The sequence below is a fragment of the Phocoena sinus genome, chromosome 19, assembly GCF_008692025.1.
Source record: "Phocoena sinus isolate mPhoSin1 chromosome 19, mPhoSin1.pri, whole genome shotgun sequence".
Lineage (NCBI taxonomy): Eukaryota > Metazoa > Chordata > Mammalia > Artiodactyla > Phocoenidae > Phocoena > Phocoena sinus.
Genome location: NC_045781.1, coordinates 5731763 through 5755499, shown reverse-complemented (window position 1 = coordinate 5755499; position 23737 = coordinate 5731763). Strand labels below are relative to the sequence as shown.

The following is a 23737-nucleotide window of genomic DNA, read 5'->3' as shown; positions in this document are numbered from 1 at the left end:
ATGGTTACCAAAGGGGAGAGGGATGCGGGAGGAATAAATTAGGAGTTTCGGACTAACACATACACACTACTATATATAAAATCGACACTCAACAAGGACAATGCATAGCACAGGGAAGTCTACTCAATATTCTGCAATAACCTATATTGGAAAAAAGTCTGAAAAAGAATAGATAGATGTATATGTATAACGGAATCACCTTGCTGTACAACTGAAACTAACGCAACATTGTAAATCAACTCTACTCCAATACAAGATAAAAATGAAACTAAATTGAAAAATAAATAATTTGGAGGCCCGTTAAAAAAGGAAATTTCCTTTGCACTGACATAGAACGTGTGCTCGCCCGTTTGTTTTACATGAAGATGCTACATGGTTTTTATTCTGAAAATGCCATTAAAAGTTTGTGAATCAAAAAAAAAAAAAAAAAAAAAAAAAAAAAAAAAAAAAAAAAAAAAGTTTGTGAATCAACATAGTAGAAGTGAAAAAAACATCCCATGTCATATTTTTAGAAAATACCGAGTATGCTGCCGGACTCTCGGCAATCTCACCACTGATGCAGCTCTAAAGCCCGACACTGCTGCCTGTTTGGGGAGGAAGTGATGGGCCCGGGTGGGAGCATCTCCCGGGCAGGGACCAGGCCAGCCGTATCCCTTCTGGTCTCCAGGTCAGCAGCCCAAGATGCTCAGTGTTGGGGGAAGGAGTGAAGGCATGATTGGCTGCTGCCTTCACGTCACCCAGGAGCCCCTTCTTGTCTTCTGCCCCAGACGTTCACACAGACCCTAAAGAACCCTACATCTTGCAGGACCGACCACCCGAGGGTCCAGGTGAGGCTGGGACCCTCCAGGTCAAGAGAGGAGCTGAGCGGCTCCCTGGTGTAGACAGCGGCGCTCAGACGGGAGGACCTTAGGAGGCTCACCGTGTCCTACGCCTCCGTGTCCTCAGAGGCTCTGGTGCTGGAAGGACCCACCCGAGATGGGGGGCAGGACAGGGCTCTCCTCCTTGCCTGCTCCTCTCTGGGCAGGTCTCCGGGGTCTCTGGACCGAGGGGTGTCCGTCCGCTCTGTGCGGAGGGGGGCCGAGCTCCGGCTCTGCAGTTCCTCTTCTGTGAACAGCTGGGTCTTGTGTTCCTCCCCGGCTTCCCGTGGGTCTCCCCGCAGCCTTACCTCCCTCTCTCCTGCCCCTTCTCTTTTCACACACAGGACGCCCAGAGGCCCTCCGTCTCAGAGATGCTGCCGCTGCTGCTGTCCCTGCTGTGGGCAGGTGGGTGGGCTGCGGGGAGAGGGGTGGGCAGGGCAGGGGCTGCAGCTGACCCTCGTTTCCCCGCAGGGTCCCTGGCTCAGGACAGCGAATACTGGCTGGAAGTGCAGGACTCCGTGACGGTGCAGGAGGGCCTGTGTGTCCGCGTGCCCTGCTTTTTCTCCTATCGCTGGAAAAAGAGCGACAAAACCGCCCCAGTTTTCGGCTACTGGTTCCGGGAAGGGGCCGATGAGAGGCTGGCTGCCCCTGTGGCCACAAACAACGCAGGACGTGAAGTTCAGGACGAGACCCAAGGCCGATTCCACCTCCTAGGGGACCATGGAAACGATTGCTCCCTGGACATCAGAGACGCCAGGAGGAGGGATCAAGGTTCATATTATTTTCATGTGGAAAGAGGAAAGACATTACGGAGTTATAAGTCTAACCTGCTCTCCTTGCATGTGACGGGTAAGGAGCGGGGTCCGGGAGAGGCCTCGGGGGAAGGACCTGGAGCCCCAGGGCAGGACTCGGATAGGACCTCCTCCTGGGAGGGGTCGGGGGTAAAGCAAGTGGGGGGTCAGAAAGAGGGACTGGACCAAAGCCTGAAGCTTATCTCAGGGCTGCACCTCTAACCCTCCTCCTGACCTCGTCTCCCCGCTCTTCATCAGCCCTGAACCACACACCCCACATCCTCACTCCTGCGACGCTGGAGGCGGGCCGCCCCGGGAACCTGACCTGCTCTGTGCCCTGGGCCTGTGAGCAGGGCATGCCCCCCATCTTCTCCTGGACGTCAGCCGCCCTCACCTCCCTGGGCCCCAGGACTCACCTGTCCTCAGTGCTCACCATCACCCCACAGCCCCAGGACAATGGCACCAATCTCACCTGTCAGGTGATGTTCCCCGCAAGCGGTGTGATCGTGGAGAGGACCATCCAGCTCAGTGTCACCTGTGAGCGCTGCGCCGTGATGCCTGGGGCGTGAGGGGATGGGGGCAGGTGGGCCAGGCCGGGGATGCTGGGTGTTGTTGCCTGGAGACCTGGCTGAGTAGGAGGGCCTAGAAGACAGAAGCCCTGTCCCTCTTGCATTTCTGTGGCTTCTGGGTGTGTGTGGGGGGGATGCCTACGCTTATATCACCCCAGTCCTCTCACTGAGGAAGGAAATCCTGTCTTCCTCTCTTAGGTGCTCCACAGAGCACAGGAAGTGGTGTGTGCTCTGGGGATGGCACAGGTAAGATGGAGCCCCCCCCCCCCATCCATGGGGCATTGACTGGAGTGGGTTCTCTTCCAGGTTGGGTCAGAGCTGCACTTTCAGAGCTCAAATGGTGCAGGTCGGGAGTGGTCCTGCATTTAGACACAAGAAGCCCCCATTAGGTCTCTTCCGGCAGTATCTTCCGACTCTGGTCTTGCCAAAGTGACCCACACCTCCCTCTCTGCCTCTTCTAAATATGATCTTTATCTTTCTCCGGTCACCGAAGGCCTTGCGGGCGGGCATTTTTTAAGTAGACTTTTATCTTTAGGAACCGATTTGGGTTCGTAGCAGAATTCGTCAGAAGGTAAAGAGACTTCCCTTGTCCCCGCTGCACTTTCCCAGACACGCATGGCCTCCCCCCAACAGCCTGCCCCACCAGAGGGTACCTGTTACAATCGATGAATCTCCACTGACACGTCATTTTCAACCAAAGTGCATGATTGACATTAGGGTTCCCTCTTGCTGTTGTACATTTCATGCGTTTGGACAAAGTATAATGAAATGTATCTGCCATTATAGTATCATACAGAATAGTTTCATTATCCCAACATCTCTTTGGACCATTTTTGTGACTGTCAGCCCCTCAGCCCTCACCCTGAGCCCTCTCTGGAGCCCAGCGCTCCCCTCACTGCTGCATTCCCACTGGTCATAACATCTGGTCGCCCGTCTGGGCAGAGCCCCATTAGGGCTGTCTCAGCAGTGCCCACCAATCTGTTGACAGGTGACGCCCAGACGCACATCCCTTGCCCCGGGTGTCGGGGTGCCACCAGGCAGGGCCAGGAGAGCTGTCTGGGCTTCCTGCTGCCACCTCCTTCTGAAGGCACAAAAGATCACCGTGGACCCTGAGTGACAGGGCCAATAGAGGCCAGGAGAGCAGATTTAGACCCCCTCCCTGGAACGAAGGAGAGACAAGGCCCTTCAGCATCCCACAGTGCTCTCTGTCTGTCTGTCTCTCTGGAATGTCCACGGGGCACAGAACCTCATGGCTCTGCTGTGGCCAGGTCTGGAGTCTTTTGCAGAGAGACCCTGGATGGAGAAATAGCTGACTCCACGAAGAGCTGAAGTTTGTTGAGAGTATGTGGGCTGGAGAGGAAGTGTGGCATAGACTGTCCTTTTGGACAAGGCTGAGGTCCTACAAACGGTGGGGGAACCTAGGGGCTGAACCCTCGGTGGGAAGGGAGGGGCACTCCTCTCTACCTGCTAAGGAGAGGAGGAGACTTATATCTCCTCACCAAGATTGGAATTCTCCCCGAGTCTCTCTTGTATGCAGGAAAATTGGGGACCAGGGCAGGAGTGATTGAGGGGGCCCTTGGGGGAGCTTGTGTCACCATGCTGCTTGTTCTCTGCCTGTGCCTCGTCTTCTTCACGTGAGTTGGGTTGGCTGTGGGCCAGTGGAGGAGAAGAGGGGCCTGGAGGGGTTGTGCGGACCCAGAGCAAGGGTGGGGCGCTGCAGGGGTAGTGAGGATCCAGCTCGTAGACACCCAGCCAGACATGAGTGTGTTCCCAGCCCTGGTCCGAGATCCAGAAGCCGGGAGGGAGAAGGGACCTTGTTACAGTCTTGTTATAAAGGCTCCTGGGCTCCCTCTACCCTTTTAATTTTTATTTTTTATTGGAGTAGAGTTGATTTACAATGTTGCGTTAGTTTCTGGTGTACAGCAAAGTGAATAAGTTATGCATACACATATATCCACTCTTTTGTAGATTCTATTCCCATATGTCATTACAAAGTAGTGAGCAGGGTTCCCTGTGCTATACAGTAGGTCCTTATTAGTTATCTGCTTTATTTGTAGCAGTGTGTATATGTCAATCCCAATCTCCCAATTTATCCCACCCCTTTTCCCCCTTGGTAACCATAAGTTTGTTTTCTGCGTCTGTGACTCTATTTCTGTTTTGTAAATAAGTCCATTTGTACCATTTTTTTAGATTCCACATATAAGCCATGACATTTGCCTTTCTCTGTCTGGCTTACTTCACTCAGTATGACAATCTCTAGGTCCATCCATGTCCCAGAAAATGGCATTATTTTGTTCTTTTTCATGGCTGAGTAATATTCCACTGTATATATGTGCCACATCTTCTCTATCCATTCCTCTGTCGATGGACATTTAGGTTGCTTCCACATCCAGGCCATTGTAAATGTGCTGCTATGAACGTTGGGGTGCATGTATCTTTTCGAATTATGGTTTTTTCTGAATATGTTGGGCTCACCCTACTCTTGATCTGCCTTAGTCACTCACTCCAGCCTCAAAAGAGACACCCTGTGTCACAGACCCTAGTGTCTCCCAACAGAGCGAAGACCTACAGGAAGAAAGCAGCCAGGACTGCAGTGGGTATGGAGGACATCCAGCCTGCCATAGGACCAACTTCCCCGGTGAGTGACACGGGCATCCCGGCAATGCAGCGTGCCCTGCAGATCTCCCGGGGTGGCCCACAGCCATGCTCCATTCAGCATGTCCAGAAATGAGCTCTTCCCCTTCCTGCTTTTTTGAAAATGTAGGATTTATTATGATTCCTCTGTGTGAGGCCAACAGATCAGGAGACGATTGTCACAAAAAAGACAGGTAGTACAGTTCCCAAGAGGAGGGGGCGTGCCACACCCTGCAGGGCCATGAGAGGCAGCACAAGGGTCTGTCAAGAGGCAGAGGGAGTGAGGAGGAAACCTGGGCAAGAGATTTTGTGGTTTATGTGGGAAGGAACAGGCAGGGTAAGCAGACTGAGGACTGTCTAGTTTGAATGGTTTCAGAATGCTCTGGGGTGTAGGGGTTGTCTCTGGTTTTCTGGTACCTGGCCCCGGGGCGATGAGAGCAGGATAATGGTCCAGAGAGTAAGAGTTTGATAAAGGAAGTGGTTTGGGCTGATCGATTTGCAATATGAAGGGCAGGCTTGCAGGCAGACCCCTTAGAATCTCTAGAACTTGACTAGCACTGGCAGGGGCAATCCCTCGAGGGTTAACAAAGCCCCAGTTGTCAAAACATCAGAAACACATGGTGAATACATCCCTAAATATACTCCTGCTGGGTTCTCCAATTCATCCCTGGTACTCTTGTTCCTGACTCCCAAACAGAGATCTATGCCTTTCCCCCATCACCTCTTCCTGCACTGATATACTGCAAAGCACGTCTGTGTTTCTTCTAAATACAGCTTGATACAAACGCTCCCTTTGAGCTGAGCTCCCCACTTAGTTCTTATCCTGCTGAAGCCTCCCCACCTTCCCCCAAACATCTGCATTGCCTGCGTCTGCATTGCCTGCATCTGTATTAGACAGTCGTCCCATCCTGCCCAAGTGTGAAATGCACTATTTCTCCAGTGCCTAGCAACTTGATTGACATTTAGGGCGGGAAAACCAGAGTCAGCTTTAACGCTGCGCTTCTTCCAAACAGGCTTGCTCAAGCAAAGTAAGATTTCTGCCCCTCAGAATCATTGCCCATCTGCCCCCTTCTCCTCACGTGTCCGTATCAACCAGCCCTACTCATGCTTACCCTCTGATCCCTGACTTTCATTCATTTCTTGAGCTATGACTAATACGGCCATCACCGAGGTTTCTGAGCGAATCCATCACCCATGCCTTCACTTATTCCTTCAGCAACTATCTCCCACTTGTTGATTGTTCTGAGAACTTGGGTAATGTCTGTGTTTTTACGGAGACACATGTTACGAGTGGAAAATGTCCCTTGCTGTCAAGGACTTACATTTACTGAGGGGAGTGGGGCGGTTGTGGCGAAAGCAAGGAACAGGTAAGTAGGGAAAATATACAGGAAATGAGAGCTATGGAGGGAAATGCAATGGGAGGGACAGTTCTGGGGGTGGGAGTCTTTGAGAAAACACCTGCAGGAAGGGAAGGAACACAGTGTGAGCCCCTGAAAGAGAGTCGTTGAAGGGCTCTAAACAGAGGGAGCCACAAGTGCTGGGCTCAGAGGTTGGGACAAACCTGACGCATTGGAGAGATGCATCACTTAATCATGATGAAGCCTCCATAAAAATCCCAATAGGATGGGGTACAGGGAGCTTCTGGCTGGTGAACAAGTGGAGGTGCTGGGAGAGTGATGTGTCTTGAGAGGGGATGGAAACCCTGCCCCCCTTCCCACATACCTTGCCCTGTGTGTCTCTTCATCGGACTTTTCCTGCCTTCCTAAGCTATATCCTTTTATAATAAACTAGTAATCTAGTAAGTAAATGGTTTTCCTGAGTTCTGTGAGCCACTCTAGCAAATTAATCAAACCTGAGGAGGAGGTCATAGGAACCTCTGATTTCTAGCCAGCTGGTCAGAAGCACAGGTGACAACCTGGACTTGTGATGGACATGTGAAGTGGGGGGGGAGGCAGTCTCATGGGATTGAGCCCTTAACCAGTGGGATCTGACACTATCTCCAGGCAGATAGTATCAGAACTGAGTTACGTTGTAGGACACCCAGCTGGCGTGGGAGAATTCCTCGGTGTGGGTGTACAAAGAACCCACACATCTGGTGTCAGAAGCGCTGCGAGTGTGGTAAGAGTAAAGGAGAGACACACAGGAAAAGTGAGTTTTTCCATAAACGCCCTCCTGTTGATGGAAAACCTCAGGAAACCTCAGAGGGCCAGGAGTTGAGTTTGTGATAGATGTGTGACCCTGGGAAGAACCTACCCTCTCTGAGACTTCGTTTCTCTCCCTGTAACATAGTAATATTTTCTCCATAGGTCTGTGTGGGTGCTCAGTAGAACTGGAAAACAATCTATAGCATTACATTTGTTGGATGACGGAATAAATGGCACCTTCAGAAACGTTTGGTAACAGAATGGAAGAATGAATAGACGCTCTGTCCCAGAGTCAAATTCACTTCCTGGACCCTCTCTCCCTTCTCCCCCCGAAACTACCTTGATCTGACCCCTTCCTTTGCTCTCCATCCAGGATCACCGGCAAGAGTCCAAGTTAGAGGATCCTCCTTACCCCACGAGCTCGGCAGGGGCCACCCCCACCTTGGGGATGGAGGAGGAGCTGCATTACGCCTCCCTCAGCTTCCATGGGATGCACCATCCTGAGGAGAGCACCCACTCAGAACACGCGGAGAACAGGACCAAGTGAGGAACCGAACGCGGCCTCAGCCTCAGCCAGAACGTCCATTTCCTCCACAGGAAGGGGGACCCACAGGCTAATCCTTAGAGACTTAACATCCCCATAGGTGATGGGTTTATGAACTACTGTTAGTGACTTTCCTGCTATATTGGAACTATCTTAGGCTTTGCGTTCAGAGAGACCTGGCATCAAATCCACGCTTTTTCATTCATTGAGAGTATGATAGCATGCGTGACACCGTTCCCCTCCATGTCTTGGTTTTCTGCTTTGGAGAAATGGATGTGAGAGGCCCGGCAACACGAGGGTGTTGTAAGGATTAAACGAAAGTACCAGATATGCAACAGAAGTCTTCATACATTGTGACCTTTGTCCACTGAAAAAAAAGGACACCACCTAAAAGTTGCACGTTATGTTTTATTTGGGGACCTTGCTGAGGACTGTAGCCTGGGAGACAGCCTCTCCCATAGCTCTGACGAGCTGCTCCAAAGAGGTCGGGGAGGAGCCAGGATATAAAGGTGTTTGTGCTGAAAACAAACAAACAAACATGTAGTCGAACATCAAAAGATGTCTAACCACAAAAATCAGACGTCTCAGAGTAATGACTTTGGAGCTTTTAGAGCTTTTCTATGTATGGGAAGATGCAGGAGTCTGAGCTGATGGGAAATGATTCCTTAGATATGCGCCTTAACGATCTAGGGCCAGGATCGTTTTTTTCTCCATCCTGAATTCCCCTCAGGGCACACCTTCGGGGGAGACCGCAGTGGTTGATTGTTTAATGGAGGACAACATCCTTTGTTTACTGAAACGGCAGGCAAGATTTTTTTTGTTTGTTTGCACATTTCACCCAGAGGCTGGGTATGTCCTGTCCCGGGCACCACATCCGCTACGTGTCAGTCTCACTGTCTACTCAAAACCCTCCCATGGATCCCTTCCTTCACTGGACCTCCAGCACCATCTCTTTCCATTCCTGAATCTTCCCTTTCCACCCTCCCTGTCTTCTACTAGTCCTGCTATGGCCAAAATCAAGTAATAACATTTAGAGAATTTCCTAAATCTTAGAGCTGACCATAGCCAAAATACTGCTCTCTCCTCAAGCCCAAAGAATAATTTACAAGCTTCTCAACCTGACGTTTTAGGTCAGGGGTCAGGAGACCTTTCTGCTAAAGGGCCAGATAGTAACTATTTGGGCTTTTCAAGCCATAGGGTCTCCGTTGCAACTATTCAACTGTAGTGCAAAAGCAACCATAGACAATTTGCAAACGAATTAATGTGGCTGGGTGCCAACAAAATTTTATTCACAAAAACAGGCAGCCCCAGGGTTGTAGTTTTCTGACCTCTGTTCCAGGTTATTCTTAGTCTCACCCAATCTGCTTCTCCATCACCGTACCCCAAGCCACCTATCCCTCAAGCCATTCTCTAAGAACCCATTCTGATGCATCCCTCACTGTCTTTGAGCACCTGCATCTCTCCTTCCAGGAAGACCCAGCCCCATGAAGTCATCTGGCTAACACCTTCTTATCCTTCAAAGTGAGTTCAAAATTATAGTCTGGGTTGAGAAGGTAGAGGGAAGCAAGAGCTTGTAAACGTCCTCCTACAAAGCCTAACACTCTAATTTTACTGCAAATCAGCTGAAACAAAAACAGCCCCAAATATACCAGCAGTACCAAAACCATGGCAGGGATAATGCATGACGCCCCAGTTTCTAAAGTGACACTTGAACAGATGAAAGATTCTGGTGTGGTGTAAGAAAAGGCTTGGTGCCCAAACCCGGCGCCTACACCCAGAAAGAACAGTTAAGTCAGACTTTCATTTATGATAATGTCAGCCTGCATGATGTGACTCAACACATTAAAGGTCGATGGTTAGCTTTCCAATCCAGGCAAGATGACATTGGCCCATTGTTCCCTGCTTCTCCCTCTGTTCACAACTATAAACCCTGCGAATGGTGCAAGACACAACCAAAGGAGAATTCTGGAAAGTGGTAAGAAGGCAGGTCGGTTTAGGACCCCAGGACTGGAAAAACAATGCAGAGTCAGGGCATCCCAGTTCCTACAGCCAAACGAGGATGAACACTCACACCCACCGTTTCCCAAACCCTGACTGAGAAACAGTCAAGGGTTATCATCGTAGTGTCAGGAATGAGCTCACCTGTCCCATCATCCGGGTTATGTCCTCTCTCCCTCCTTGGGGCTCTCACCGCCCCGTCCTCCCCGCTGCACCAGCCCAGGCCACGCCCGACTGTGATTGTGTCTCCATCCCCCTTCCTGACCCTGGCTGGTTCTCCTCCAGTGGTGGCCTCGCCTTAGCCCAACCCCACAGGACACTGCTCAACAGATGGGAGACAGGCACCCAGGGTGCAGGAGCGGCCACCAGCTCAGCCAGTGGAGGGACCTGCCTGAACACCGACCTGTTCGGCACGTCCTGGCCTGGGGAGGGGAGCGGAAGTGTGGCCAGAGGGGAGTAAGAACGAGTAGAGATCAGAGCCGGTGCACGGAGTGAGGCAGGAGACAGATGGGCTCCAGGCTAGACCTTTACAACTGGCCTCTTGTTAACACGTCCTGGGGTGAGAAGAAGATGGGCTCCAGGCCGGACATTCACTCCCAGCCCCCTGTTTACATTTCCTGAAGCAAGAGACAAACAGGCTCCAGGACTCCATATTTATGACCGGACTCCTGTCTATCTTTCGAGATCTGCACCTCGATATAAAAACCAGCGACAGAAATAGGGTAAATAACCAGACACTGGACATTTTTATGGCAGGAACAGAGTGGGACAAACCCTGTTAAAAGATCAAGAGGCCATGCATTTCCCATCCTTGGGGCGAGGGAAACATTGCACATGCGCAGAAAGGCTCCTTGGGGTCAAAAAGGAGGGGGCACCACCCCATAACATGTGAGGCTAAGTCCGTCCCATAGGCCTCTGGGCTGGAATCCATCTTGGAAAAAAGCTGCGCACGCATGCTGTTGAGGGTCCTAGGGCAGGTCAGGTGTGGAAAAAGAAACCAGATAATTGGCCAAAGGTAAACAAAGACCCGGAAGAACGGCCCTATATGAATGACGTAACCGCCTTTTTACGGGGCTCTTCCTCATTGCGGGGGGACGCCCACACCCTTTCCCTCCGGGTGTGCGTCTCTGCCTTGCTTGTATCTTAACTAAACAAACTGTTTCTCTGTGTGCTCTCCCACTTGTTGTTGTGCTGTGTCTCTAATAATAAGCTTTGTACCTGTTTTTACAGTTTTGCCTCCGTGAGAGATGCATTTTTCACTGGGGGCAAGGGCCAGGGGGTGTGGTGGCCGGGATTCCTGGTTTTCATCCAGGCTCCGCAGGTTCAATTCCTGGGCAGCGAAGTAAGATCTCGCTTCACGCCACCACTCGCTGCCGCCACTCTGAGACCAGGAGGAGAAGCCGCGGTGTCCCCGGGTTACCACCTCTTTCATTCCCTTTTCTCCTCCTGTCCTTGGAGTGGCCCCATCCTGCAGGCTGACCACTGGCCACTGTGTGGGCTGCGTCAATTTGGGCTGCTCTAGGCTGCTCTGAGCCCTCCACTTGTACGAACACGTCGAATCTTCGGGGTGACCCCGTGGGTTCACTTGCTAGGGCTGCCGTAAGGAAGTACGGCCGACTGGGTGGCTTGAGCAACAGAAATTCATTTCCTCACAGATCAGGAGGCTGGAAGTCTGAGATCAAAGTGTCAGCAGGGCTGGCTTCTTCTTATTATTATTTTAAATTTTTTAAATTTTTAATTGAAGTGCAGTTGCTTTACAGTGTTGTGCTAATTAATGCTGTACAGCAAAGTGATTCAGTTACACGTATATAGACATCCTTCTGAGGCCTCTCTCCTTGGCTCGTAGATGGCCGTCTTCTCCCTGTATCTTCACGTGGTCTTCCCCCAGTAGGTGTCTGTGTCCTAATCTCTCTTTCTTACAAGGACACCAGTCCTATTAGGTTAAGGCCCACCCCAATGACCTGATTTTATATTAATTACCTCTTTAAAGGCCTTGTCTCCAAATGCAATCACATTTAGAGGTACTGGGGGTTAGGACATGCACGTATGAATTTGGGGCGTGACACAATTCAGCTTCCAACACCGTGTGAGCATAGGCACACCTCTGCACAGAGTGGTTAAGCCCCTCCCCAAGGCGGCACAGCAAAGATTAGGGAAGCCGGCTCCAGCCTAGAGCCATCTGCTGCAGAGCCTGTGCCCCTGAGCCCCGCATTAAAGCCCTCAGGGGAGGAAGCCCCAGGGAAGCGCTGACCACCACGAGCTTCTCGCTGAGGGTGGGACTCAGAATGACCCCTGAGGAATGGGCAGGGTCAGACACCTGACCTGCAAGACAGCCACAGAAGAGTCTGTAGAAAACGCCCACCTCTGTCCTTGTATCAGATTCTCCCACAGACGAGGGTTGAACTCTGTGATCCTTCCATGTGACAGATGAGAAAACTGAGGCTTGGAAGGGAGAAGGGCAGGGCCCACCTACCTCCAAAAACTGGCATCCCCCCCGTGTCACACTGGCTGTCACACTGGCTCCCAAGCCTGGCATGTGCAGGGAGGCCTGCGGCAGGGGGCTGTGAGCAGGTCAGGAAGCTTCAGGACCACCTGTGGGATCATGTCCTTGTGACCACCCTCCTGGATCCTGGTCTCATCCTCTCTGTCCATTTACACCTGGGAACTCGCCTTCTAGCTGCATGGAGCGATGGGGTTTCCTCCAAGCCTCTATCTGGGCTGCCCCTATCTCACACTGTATCAGCAGGAGCTGGGGCGTTGGAGAAGTTCTCAAGGGTGGAGACAAAGTCTGTCGCATTCTTGCCTTGTGCTCCACTCCCCTGAAAGGAGAGGTGCACCTGTGCCGTTGTCGTGTTCATTTTGTTCCCAAGTCCAAGCCTGCTCTGCTCGCCTCACAACGGGCGTGTGAATCAGAGGTGAGGTGTTGAGGGAAGGGATGACAACTGTATTCGGAAATCTGGCAGACCTAGAAGACAGCAGACCAGTGTCTCTGAGAAACCATTTTACTGGGGCTTGGATGCCAGTTTCTTTTACAGCACAGAGAGGGAGAGGAGATGAGGAAGTAAAGTAAAAAGGCCACAAGCTTTGCAAACATCTCCTGGAATGGCCAGCCTCGGGGAGGGAATGTGTTCATTTCTTCTCCCTTGCAGCCATCCACGGGTGGAACAGCGTCCAGACGTTTCCCTGAACCAAGGCACTTTGTTTTAACCTTCAGGCAGAGGGGCAGGGTTCCCCGAGGCAGGCCATTATGTAGAGACAGTATCCTTTTAATGAACAAAAGCAGTGGAAAGCAAAGGTTAAAGTAGAGGAAACAGATCCAACATGGAGTCAGGATTGACTCTTCCCTGTTACAATTTCAGTAACTAATCACCACCTCTCTCACCCTGGCGGGACCCATCCCCGTCTTTCATGCATGGAGCTTTCCCGGCTGCTCCTCCTGCATCTCACACCTGACGGGGACTGACCGGCCTGATTTCCTGCGGACAGAGGTGTGGGAGGGACAGGCTGTGGACAGGGATCCGGGAGACGCCTTTGGGCTGTATTCGCTGCTCGTGACCCTCACCAGGGCCTTGCACGGAAAGTAGAAGTGGTGACTCCCCAAGGTCCACGCAGCTCCGGCAGCATGTGGGTGAGGAGTTCCTCTTTTGTGGTCGGCTACCTTCTGACCTCAGCTCTGGGCTTCCTGTGGGGCTTCCTGTCTATCCTGTGACACGAAGGCCCCATCACTCTTACCCCGAAGATGCTGCTGTTGCCGCCACGGCTGCTGCTGCTGTCCCTGCTGTGGGCAGGTGGGTGGGCTGCGGGGAGAGGGGTGGGCGGGGCAGGGCTGCAGCTGACCCTTGTTCCTCCGCAGGGTCCCTGGCTCAGGACGAGAGATACTGGCTGCAGGTGGAGGGGTCTGTGATGGTGCAGGAGGGCCTGTGTGTCCACGTGCCCTGCGGCTTCCGCTATCCCCGGGAGGACTGGGACGACTCTGTCCCAGCTTTCGGCTACTGGTTCAAGGAAGGGGCCAGAAGCCCCCAGGATCGTCCAGTGGCCACAAACAACCCAGGTCGTGAGGTGCTGACGGACACCCAGGGCCGATTCCACCTCCTTGGAGACCCCCGGACCTACAAGTGCTCCCTGGACATCAGAGATGCACGGCAGGGAGACACGGGGACATACTTCTTTAGGGTGGAGAGAGGGCCTTCTGTGAAATATAATTATAAACAGACGATGCTCTACCTGCGTGTAACAGGTAAGGATGGTGTCAAGGAGAGGACACACAGACACAGGGGCCCTGAGGGCCCCCAGGGCAGGGCTGGGAGGGGACCCCCTGTCTTCTCATCCTGGGAGGGGCCCTAGGGGACCTAGGAGGACAGGCCGCTGCGGCTGGCCTGGGGCAGAGACAGCTCTGAGGGGCACACTCGGGGCCCCCCCTCCAGGGCCTGGGTCTGTTTCTCTCTCCTCTTCAGCTCTGACACAGACACCCGACATCCACGTCCAGGGGACCCTAGAATCTGGCCTCCCCAGGAATATCACCTGTGCAGTGCCATGGGCCTGTGGGAGGGGGACACCCCACACCTTCTCCTGGATCGGGGTTGCCCTCACTTCCCTGCACCCCAAGAGCCCCCACTCCTCGGTGCTCACCGTCACCCTGGGGCCCCAGGACCATGGCACCAACCTCACCTGTCGAGTGACCTTCCCCGGAGCTGGCGTGAGCACAGACAGAACCATCAGGCTCAACGTGTCCTGTGAGCGCGGGGCCAGGACGCCGGGTCCCTGAGGGCGGAGGGCGTTCGGGATGGGAGGGAGGACCTGGGCTACTGCGTGCTGAGCCCTGCGAGCTGGGACTGGGGAGGAAGGAAAGAGGACACTACTCCACCCTCTTCCTATTTCTAATGTTTCTGGGGGAAAAGGGCCGATGCCTACCTTCCTGCCACTGAAAAGGGGACAGTTATGTCTGTCTGTCCAGATGCACCCCAGAAGCCGACCATCAGAGTGTTCCGGAAAGAAGACACAGGTAGGTCTAAACCTCTCTTCTCCAGGGGTGTGGTGGAAGTGGAAGTGTCTCTGCCCTTCGGAGCAGAGCTGGGGATCAGAACTCAGATGGCAGAGAGGCTCAGGCCTGGGGTGGGGACAGCAGAGGTGGGAAAGCCCCCACTGGCTCATCAGCTTACACACTGGCCTCCCCCTTTCGCTGACCCTGCTCTCATGGGGTATCGCGTGGCCTCTTCCTTGTCTGTTGGACGTGGCTGTCCCCACTGCCAGGGTTCCATCCTTGTCCCACATCCCGCCCTCATTCTCTTTAGGATCTAGACCCCACCTACTCCTTCAGTTTCCTTCCCTCATTTTAATGTTATTGTTTACAATAGTGAGCATACGGGGCTTCCCTGGCGGTCCTGTGGTTAAGCCTCCACGCTCCCAATGCAGGGGGCGCAGGTTCAGTCCCTGTTCAGGGAACTAAGATCCTGTATGCCGCACGGCACAGCCAAAATAAATAAATAAAACAAAATATAGAACGTAGTTTAAAAAAGAAAGAAAAGAAAAGAATAAGCATACAATGTGTGTTAGTTAGCTCAGGCCGCCACAATAAAATACCAGAGACTAGGTGGCTTAAAAACTAGGAATTTATTTCTCACAGCGCTGGAGGCTGGGAAGTCTCAGATCAAAGGGCCGGCTGATCGGGTTCCTGGTGAAGGCTCGCTTCCTGGCTTGTGCACGGCTGCTTTTTGTCTACGTCCTCTGGTATCTCCTATAAGAACACTAACGTCATCGCGAGAATCTCAATCTCATGACCTCATCTAACCCTAATGACTTCTCAAAGACCCATCCAAATACCTCCAAATGCCATCATATTGGAGGTGAGGGCTTTGACATATGAACCAAATACCTCCAAATACCATCGTATTGGAGGTGAGGGCTTTGACATATGAATTTGAGGGGAACATAGTTCAGTCCCTAGCAAAATTTAATAAGAATAAAATAGCATTCAGCACTTATGTATCTCCCCTCTTGGTTATCTTTTCGAGTAGAACCTACACACATACATTTTAAAACACACACATATATGCAGCTCATGCTACCCACGTGCTTTGCATCTCTATTAGTATTTTTTACTAAACTTTTCATGTGGAGTAATTTTAGACTCACACGGTACAGAGACTTTCCACAAATCTCTCACCTCATCATTAAAACCCTCCATCAACATGGCGTATTTGTCACAGCTAAGGAAGTGACATTGGTACATTTCTACAAACTAAACTCGCCTTTTTCTCAAACTTGGTATATCTTGGAGATTTTCCTGTATCTGTACATAGGAAACCTTCTTCATTCTTAATAATGAGCCCATGGTTTTCCAATTAGAAGTATATTATATGATAAAGTACTTAATAGGTCTCCTGTTAGTGGAAAACTATGGTGTTTCCAGTCCTTTGCAAAGACAAGACAAATGTGTGGGTCTGGAAGATTACTCCTGAGAGAGAAGAAAGTCCTAGATCAAAGGGTATGTTTGTAATTTCTACAGATATTGCCAAATCGAGCCACACGGAAGTTGTCCTGCTTATACTACCCCCTGCCGTGTGTCTACTTCCCTGCTAAACATTTTCTTCCTTGCTGATACCATAAGTGAAGACACTATCGTGTTACTTGCATTACCATTTTGTGAATAGGTTGCGTATCTTTCATTGTGTTTAAAAACCACGTGTCTTTCTTTTTTTCTTTTTTATTGCGGTACGCGGGCCTCCCACTGTCGTGGCCTCTCCCGTTGCGGAGCACAGGCTCCGGACGCACAGGCTCAGCGGCCATGGCTCACGGGCCCAGCCGCTCCGCGGCACGTGGGATCCTCCCGGACCGGGGCACGAACCCGTGTCCCCTGCATCGGCAGGCGGACTCTCAACCACTGCGCCACCAGGGAAGCCCCATGCGTATTTCTTTGTGGTCTTTTTCTTGATGATTTGAAGAAACTCTTTTCATATTAACGCAATCATCTGTGTATACGTTGAAAGGATTTATTTCCAGCCTAATCATGGGCTTTTGACTTAGTGTATGGTGATTTTGCTAGGCAAAAACATGCCATGTTTCTTGGCCACACCGCGTGGCTTGTGGGATCTTAGTTCCCCAACCGGGGATGTAGACTGTGCCCCCTGCAGTGGAAGCACAGAATCCTAACCACTGGACCGCAAGGGAACCCCCGCCATTTTTTTTTTTTAAGTCGCATTCAGTGATGTACTGGGACTAGCTCTTACTGGTTGGCGAGAGCCCGTTGTGCAATTGTGTCCATCTTTTCCCACTTCTGGGTTCAGAGGCTTCAAATCAGGTGCTTGAAATTGGCCAAGATGGGCGTTTTTACACAGAGGAAATTGACAAGTGCTACAAAACGGGAAGATATGAGCCATTAGGCGATGGAAGAGACAGATAGACAGGCAGACTGAAGCTAGCTTTCTCTCTGTCTTGCCAGGACCTGAAAGTCTGGGCCAAAGCCTATCTCTCCCAGTCCAGGAGGGCCAGTTCCTACGCCTGGACTGTGTTGCCGACAGCAACCCTCCTGCCAGGATGAGCTGGATCCGGGGGAGCCTGACCCTGAGCCCCTCCAATTCCTCGAACCCTGGGGTCCTGGAGCTGCCCCGGGTGGAACTGGAGGACCACGGGAAATATGTCTGCCGAGCTCAGCATCCGTTAGGCTCCAAGGAAGCATCTCTGTGCCTCGTTGTGAAAAGTGAGTTGGAACACACCTGAGGGAAGGACGCCTGGGTTCTAGGGAGGGGAGAGTCTCCTCTGATCCCTCCCATCTCTCCCCACAGACCCCCCGCAGCTGCTGGAACCCTCCTGCTCCCAGGAGGAGGAGGGTCTGCACTGCAACTGTTCCTCCCGAGCCCAGCCGGCCCCCTCCCTGCGCTGGCGGCTGGGGGAGGGGCTGCTGGAGGGGAATTTCAGCAACGCCTCCTTCAAGGTCACCTCCAGCTCGGCTGGGCCCTGGGCCAACAGCTCCCTGAGCCTCAGCCACGGGCTCAGCTTTGGCCTCCGACTCAGCTGCGAGGCCCAGAACGGCCACGGGAAACAGAGCGCCACTGTCCTGCTGCTGCCAGGTCTGGGAGCTATGAAGGGCCGTGTCCGGGGAAAGGGGACACACGAGCCTGCGTCCTAGAAGATACTGAGAGGGAGAGAAATGGGCCTGATTCAGGGCAACAGGAACTAGAGTTCAGGGTCCTCTGTCGGTTGGCTGGGGTGGGGGCTGGGGACACAGGAACCTGCAATTATATAGAAGGATGGGGGACAAAGGACAGAGTCCTGGATAGAAGTGGGCACACTCGTGGGTCGTGGATTTGAGAAGGCTGGTCACTTAGGTGCCTGCTTAGGGAGACTGCAGGTCAGCCCAAGCCTCTTACTTGCAGGGAGGCCAGCACCCAGGACCGGTGTGGTTTGGGGGGCCGTCGGGGGATCTGGCGCCACAGCCCTGCTAGCTCTCTGTCTCATCTTCTTTGTGTGAGTGGTGGCCCCAGTTTGGGACAAGACTTCCCAAGGTGGTGGTATGGGGGGCAAGGGGCGAAGGAGGGGGAGACTCGAAGACGTTTTCAAAACTCGAAGCTCAGAGCTGAGGGCCCCGGTGGAGTGATGAAGCCAGGAAGGAGGCCGTTAGTTGAAGCGGCATCAGGAATGTAGCCTCCTGACATCTTGGCCAAGTGTGGACTCTGGTGCCAGCCATCCTGGAGGAGGGAACAGGTGTTCCGGTCATGGTCTCTGCAGCTGGATGCCGGCCTGCATTCGGTCAGTCCTTCTCAGCTCCATGCAGTGAGTCCACCAAGCCAAGAAAGGCCCTGGTCTCTCTCTTCAGAGTGAAGATCTACAGGAAGAAATCAGTGGAGAAGGCGTCAAGCAGAGATGGCGTCCATCCCGCGTTGACTTCCATCTCTCTGGTGAGTGATGTGGGCAACTTTCCATCCAGTGTCTCCACTGGACACCTCTCCCCTAACAGGGGCCATAGCAGCTTACTCAGCACCTCAGAAAATGAGTTCGTCCTCCCCACCTCCAAATCTGTTCTTCCTCCTGAATTTCCTGTTGCGTTCAAATCACCCTCTCCTCTTTCCCCTCCATCACTTCCCAGAGCCAAGAATTGCCCAAGTCCTGTCCATCTTCCTTTTAGCAAAGCTCATCTCCATTTGGCCGCTTCCCTGCTGAGCCCTCACATTCTCTCTGCTGGGTCACTGGCTTCATCTCTCCTCCCCGAACAAGCTCTCGGCAAGAAATTCCCCTAACAGCTGTCCTTCAGTCAGCCTGTACTTGCTCCCCACTGTCTAGATCCAACAGAAGTATGATGCGAGCCATGTATATAACTTAAAACTTAGCCAAGATAAAATAGTAGAAAGGAACATGAGATCAATTTTAATATAATATTTTATTTAACCCAACGTAGCCAAAGTGTTATTTCAAACATCATGTCATCAACAGTCAACATAAACATACAAATTATTGAGATTTCTTTTTTTTCTTTTTCTTTCTTTCTCTTTCTTTCTTTTCTTTCTTTCTTTCTTTCCTTCTCTCCTTCTCCCTTCTTTCCTTCCTCTGTTTTCTTTCCTTTTTCTTTTTCTTTCTTCCTTCCTTCTTCCCTCCCTCCCTCCCCCTCCCCCTTTCTTTCTTTTTTTTTTTTAATTTATTTATTTTTAGCTGCATGGGTCTTTGTTGCTGCACACGGGCTTTCTCTAGTTGCAGCGTGTGGGGGCTACTCTTCGTTGTGGTGCGTGGGCTTCTCATTGTGGTGACTTCTCTTGTTGTGGAGCACAGGCTCTAGGTGCAAGAGCTTCAGTAGTTGTGGCTCACAGGCTCAGTAGTTGTGGCTCTTGGGCTCTAGAGTGCAGGCTCAGTAGTTGTGGCTCACGGGTTTAGTTGCTCCATGACATGTGGGATCCTCCAGGGACCAGAACTCAAACCCATGTCCCCTACACTGGCAGGTAGACTCTTAACCACTCCGCCACAAGGGAAGCCCCTCTTTCTTTCTTTCCTTCTTTCTTCCTTCCTTCCTTCCTTTGTTCCTTCCTTTCTCTTTCCTTCTTTCTTTCTTTCTTTCTTCTTTCTTTCTTTCTTTCCTTCCTTCTTTCTTCTTTCTTTCATATTTCTTTCTTTCTTTCTTTCTCTTTCTTTCTTTCTTTCTCGACTTTGAACTCCAGTATGCATTTTGTACTCACAGCACATCTTTGTTCTGACTCACGGCGTTTCATGGGCTCAAGAGCCACATGTGGCTGGGGGCTCCTGCGCTGGACAGCGCAGGCCTAGGAAATCAAGACCAAATTCTTCAGTCTGGTGTTCTGTGATCTGTCCCCTGCCAAGTTCTCCAGCCGGCATCCTGTCCCTCCCCACAAAATGAGCTTATTATATTCTATGATATTATGATTTATAATAAGAAATATATATTTGGTCTTTATCCCCTATTCCTGGCACAAAGCTCCTAGAACTCTTGAACTTTCCTGTGATGGGAGTGATAAAAGTATTTCCTGTTATATTCATGGGGTGACTTTTGGGAAGCACCTAAGGATGGGGGCTGGTTACTGGGAGAACCAACCATGCAATTGGGGGATTGGAACTTTCAGTCCCCCGCCCTGACCTCCAGGGATGGGAAAGGGGCTGGAGGATGAGTTCAATCCCCAAGGGCCAATGATTCAGTCAATCATGACTATGGAATGAAGCCTCCATAAAACCCCTCAAAGTATGGGGCTCAGAGAGCTTCCAGGTTGGTGAACAAGTGGAGATTTGAAGAGATTGAAGCAATCGGAGAGGGCGTGGAAACTCTGCACCCTTTCCCTATACCTTGCCCTACACATCTCTTCCATCTGGCTGTTCCTGAGTTATATACTTTAATTTAAAAAAACAGCTAATTTAGTAAGTGAAATATTTCTCTGAGTTCTGTGAGCTGCTCTAGCAAATTAATGGAATCTGAGGAGAGGGGTTGTGGGAATCTCTGATCGACAGCTGTCTGGTCAGAAGCACAGGTGAGAATCTGGGACTTGTGATTGGCATATGAGGTTGAGGGTGGGACAGTCTTGTGGGACTGATCCCTTAACAGTGTCAGAATTGAGCTGAATTGTAGGACACCCAGCTGGTGCTGCAGACACGCTTGGTGTGCAAATCCCCCCGCCCCTGCCCCATATTGTAAGTGGTTCCAGGATCCTTATATCTCCAGGCAGGGCTCACTCTTTGTGACTTTGTGCGTTTGCATTCGAGATTTCCTCTGTCCTGATCCCATTTGCACTGGTCAAGCCCTCAGTCATCTTTCTTGCCCCAATTAATTTATTTATTTATTTTTTATTGAACTATAGTTGATTTACAATATTGTGTTAGTTTCTGGTATACAGCAAAGTGATTCCTATATATATATTCTTTTTCAGATTATTTTCCATTATAGTTTATTAAAAGATATTATACGTAGTTCCCAGTGCTATACAGTAGGACCCTGTTGATTATCTGTTTTATATGTAATAGTATGTATCTACTAATCCCAAACTCCTGATTTATCCCTCCCTGCCTCCCCTGTAACCGTAAGTTTGCTTTCTGTCTGTGAGTCTGTTTCTGTTTTGTAAATAAGTTCTTTTGTATCATTCTTTTAGATTCTACATATAAGTGAAATTATATGATATTTGTCTTTCTCTGTCTGACTTACTTCACTTAGTATGATAATCTCTAGGTCCACCCATGTTGCTGAAAACGGCATTATTTCCTTCTTTTTTTAAAAAATGTATTTTATTGAAGTATAGCTGATTTACAGTGTTGTGTTAATTTCTGTTGTACAGCAAAGTGATTCAGTTTTATATATATACATATATATACACACATTCTTTTTCATATTCCTTTCCATTATGGTTTATCACTGGATATTGCTTTTTTTTAATTAATGAACTTATTTATTTATTTTTGGCTGCGTTGGGTCTTCATTGCTGCATGTGGGCTTTCTCTAGTTGCGGCAAGCAGGGGCTACTCTTCGTTGCAGTGCACGGGCTTTTCGTTGCAGTAGCTTCTCTTGTTGCAAAGCATAGGCTCTAGGCGCACAGACTTCAGTAGTTGTGGCACGTGGGCTCAGTAGTTGTGGCGCACAGGCTTAGTTGCTCCGCGGCATGTGGGATCTTCCCGGACCAGGGCTCAAACCCATGTCCCCTGCATTGGCAGGCAGATTCTTTTTTTTTTTTTTGGCAGGCGGATTCTTAAGCACTGTGCCACCAGGGAAGCCCTATCACTGGATACTTAGTTCCCTGTGCTATACAGTAGGGCCTTGTTGTTTATCCAGTCTATATATAATAGTTTGCATCTGCTAATGCCAAACTCCCAATCCATCCCTCCCCCACCCCACCCTCCTTGGCAACCACAAGTCTGTTCTCTATGTCTGTGAGTCTGTTTCTGTTTTAATTCATTCTTCTTTAATGTCACGCCAATTTATGTCATTTAAATATTCCCCTGCCCTATACCAGACCGACTGTCATCATGCATCCCTGTAATAATCACAGGCCTGTCCCCACCACACTGTGAGGCCCTGGGGGCTAGTTCAGGTCTCCTGCAGACCTCTGTGACTCTCACCCACAGCACCCTGCTTCTGTCCATCAAATCACAATTTGCGATTCGATAAGTTTTGAGTGTGCAACAATTTCATACAGTCCCCTTGTCCTCATAGACTGTGCAAGGTCAGGGATCTTGTCTGTGGAAGAATCACTTCACCTTGCTCACTCAGTCTGTTTTCCTAACTGTAAAATGAGGATAACATTTATATCATCCGTGAAGGGAAGTTGTAAGCATTCAGTAGGGTGAGAAACAAGGACAGACCACTGTGATTAAAGGAATGAATGAATGAGTGAGTGAATGAGTGAATCCTCAGGAAATGGGTGTGAAATGGATAAGGGAATAATTGCCCCCCTCACGCCCCAGGTTCCCTTCTCCAGACCTCAACAGCCAGCTCTGAAGCTCTTCTCTCGTCCCACTCAGGGTCACCTCAATGAATCCTGTTCAGACAGCCCCTCAGACTACCAGACCCCAGCTCCGGCCACCTCCACCTCAGAGAAGGAGCAGGAGCTCCATTACGCCACCCTCAACTTCCACAGGCTGGGGACCCACAACTTTGAGGACCAGGACACCACTGAGTACTCAGAGATCAAGATCCAGAAATGATGCCCCCGCCCCCAACCCCAGAACCAGGCTGGAGCCCAGAAAATGCATCTCTGAAGAAAATGTGTGCGAGGCACCGATCCTTGAAGACTTGGCTGCCCTCTGAGCCAGAGCTTATAAATGAGAAGGTGAAGCTCCTTGGAGCGGCTAAAGGGCACAGAGAGTCCTAGGTTCAAATCCAGGCCCTGGGAACCCTAAGGGTGTTATATCAGGCAAGTCACTTTACCTCTCTGTGCTTCAGTTTCCTGCTCTGTAAAATGGGGATCATGTCCATTAGGTACATTGTTAAGTGGGGAAAATGCACTTTGGGAGTTGTTAACTACATCGTTATGTGTTAAGTTAACCTCGGGATGGAGGGAGATGTCAGCTTTTGGCTCTACCACATATTTCTATTTTGCCTGACTGTTTTTAAGAACACGAATTATTTTTTGTGTGTTTGTTTTTCTGGGAGGGAGAAGATAAAACATGTATTATTTTTTTAAGTAAATCTAAATTTACCTCTCTGGATGGAGACGATATTTCCCAATACATGTATCTAACCCAGGATATATAAATTTAAAAATAAATTTGAAGGCTTCCCTGGTGGCACAGTGGTTAAGAATTCACCTGCCAATGCAGGGGACACAGGTTCAAGCCCTGGTCTGGGAAGATCCCACATGCCGCAGAGCAACGAAGCCCATGCACCACAACTACTGAGCCTGCGCTCTAGAGCCCTCGAGCCACAACTACTGAACCCGCGTGCCACAACTACTGAAGCCCACATGCCTAGAGCCCGTGCTCCGCAACAAGGGAAGCCACCACAATGAGAAGCCCGCGCGCCGCGACGAAGAGTAGCCCCTGCTCACCCTGACTAGAGAAAACCCGCACGCAGCAACAAAGACCCAACGCAGCCAAAAATAAATAAAATGATAATAATAATAAATATATATATTTTAAAATAAATAAATTTGAAAAAAATTTAAAGGGCTATGTAAAGAGCTTCCACAAATCCATTAGAAAAAGGCAGACAACCGAATAGGAAGACAAAATAGTCAAATGGCCAATAAGCATAGAGAAAAGTATTCAACTTCTGTAGCTGTCA

At 50.5% G+C, this 23737-nt stretch overlaps 1 protein-coding gene across 1 annotated transcript; it reads left to right on the top strand.

Annotated features, from left to right (window-relative positions):
* The first annotated feature begins 1110 nt into the window (after positions 1-1110).
* Positions 1111-23312, top strand: LOC116744063. Its single transcript, XM_032613363.1, has 17 exons — positions 1111-1262; positions 1329-1706; positions 1907-2185; positions 2416-2463; positions 3755-3851; positions 4774-4855; positions 7369-7538; positions 9823-9977; positions 13254-13325; positions 13391-13754; positions 13792-14270; positions 14492-14539; positions 16976-17233; positions 17319-17603; positions 17910-18000; positions 18185-18431; positions 22477-23312. The coding sequence occupies exons 1-17, from the start codon at positions 1229-1231 to the stop codon at positions 22657-22659; spliced, it is 3270 nt and encodes a 1089-aa protein (XP_032469254.1). The 5' UTR covers positions 1111-1228; the 3' UTR covers positions 22660-23312.
* The last annotated feature ends 425 nt before the right edge of the window (positions 23313-23737 follow it).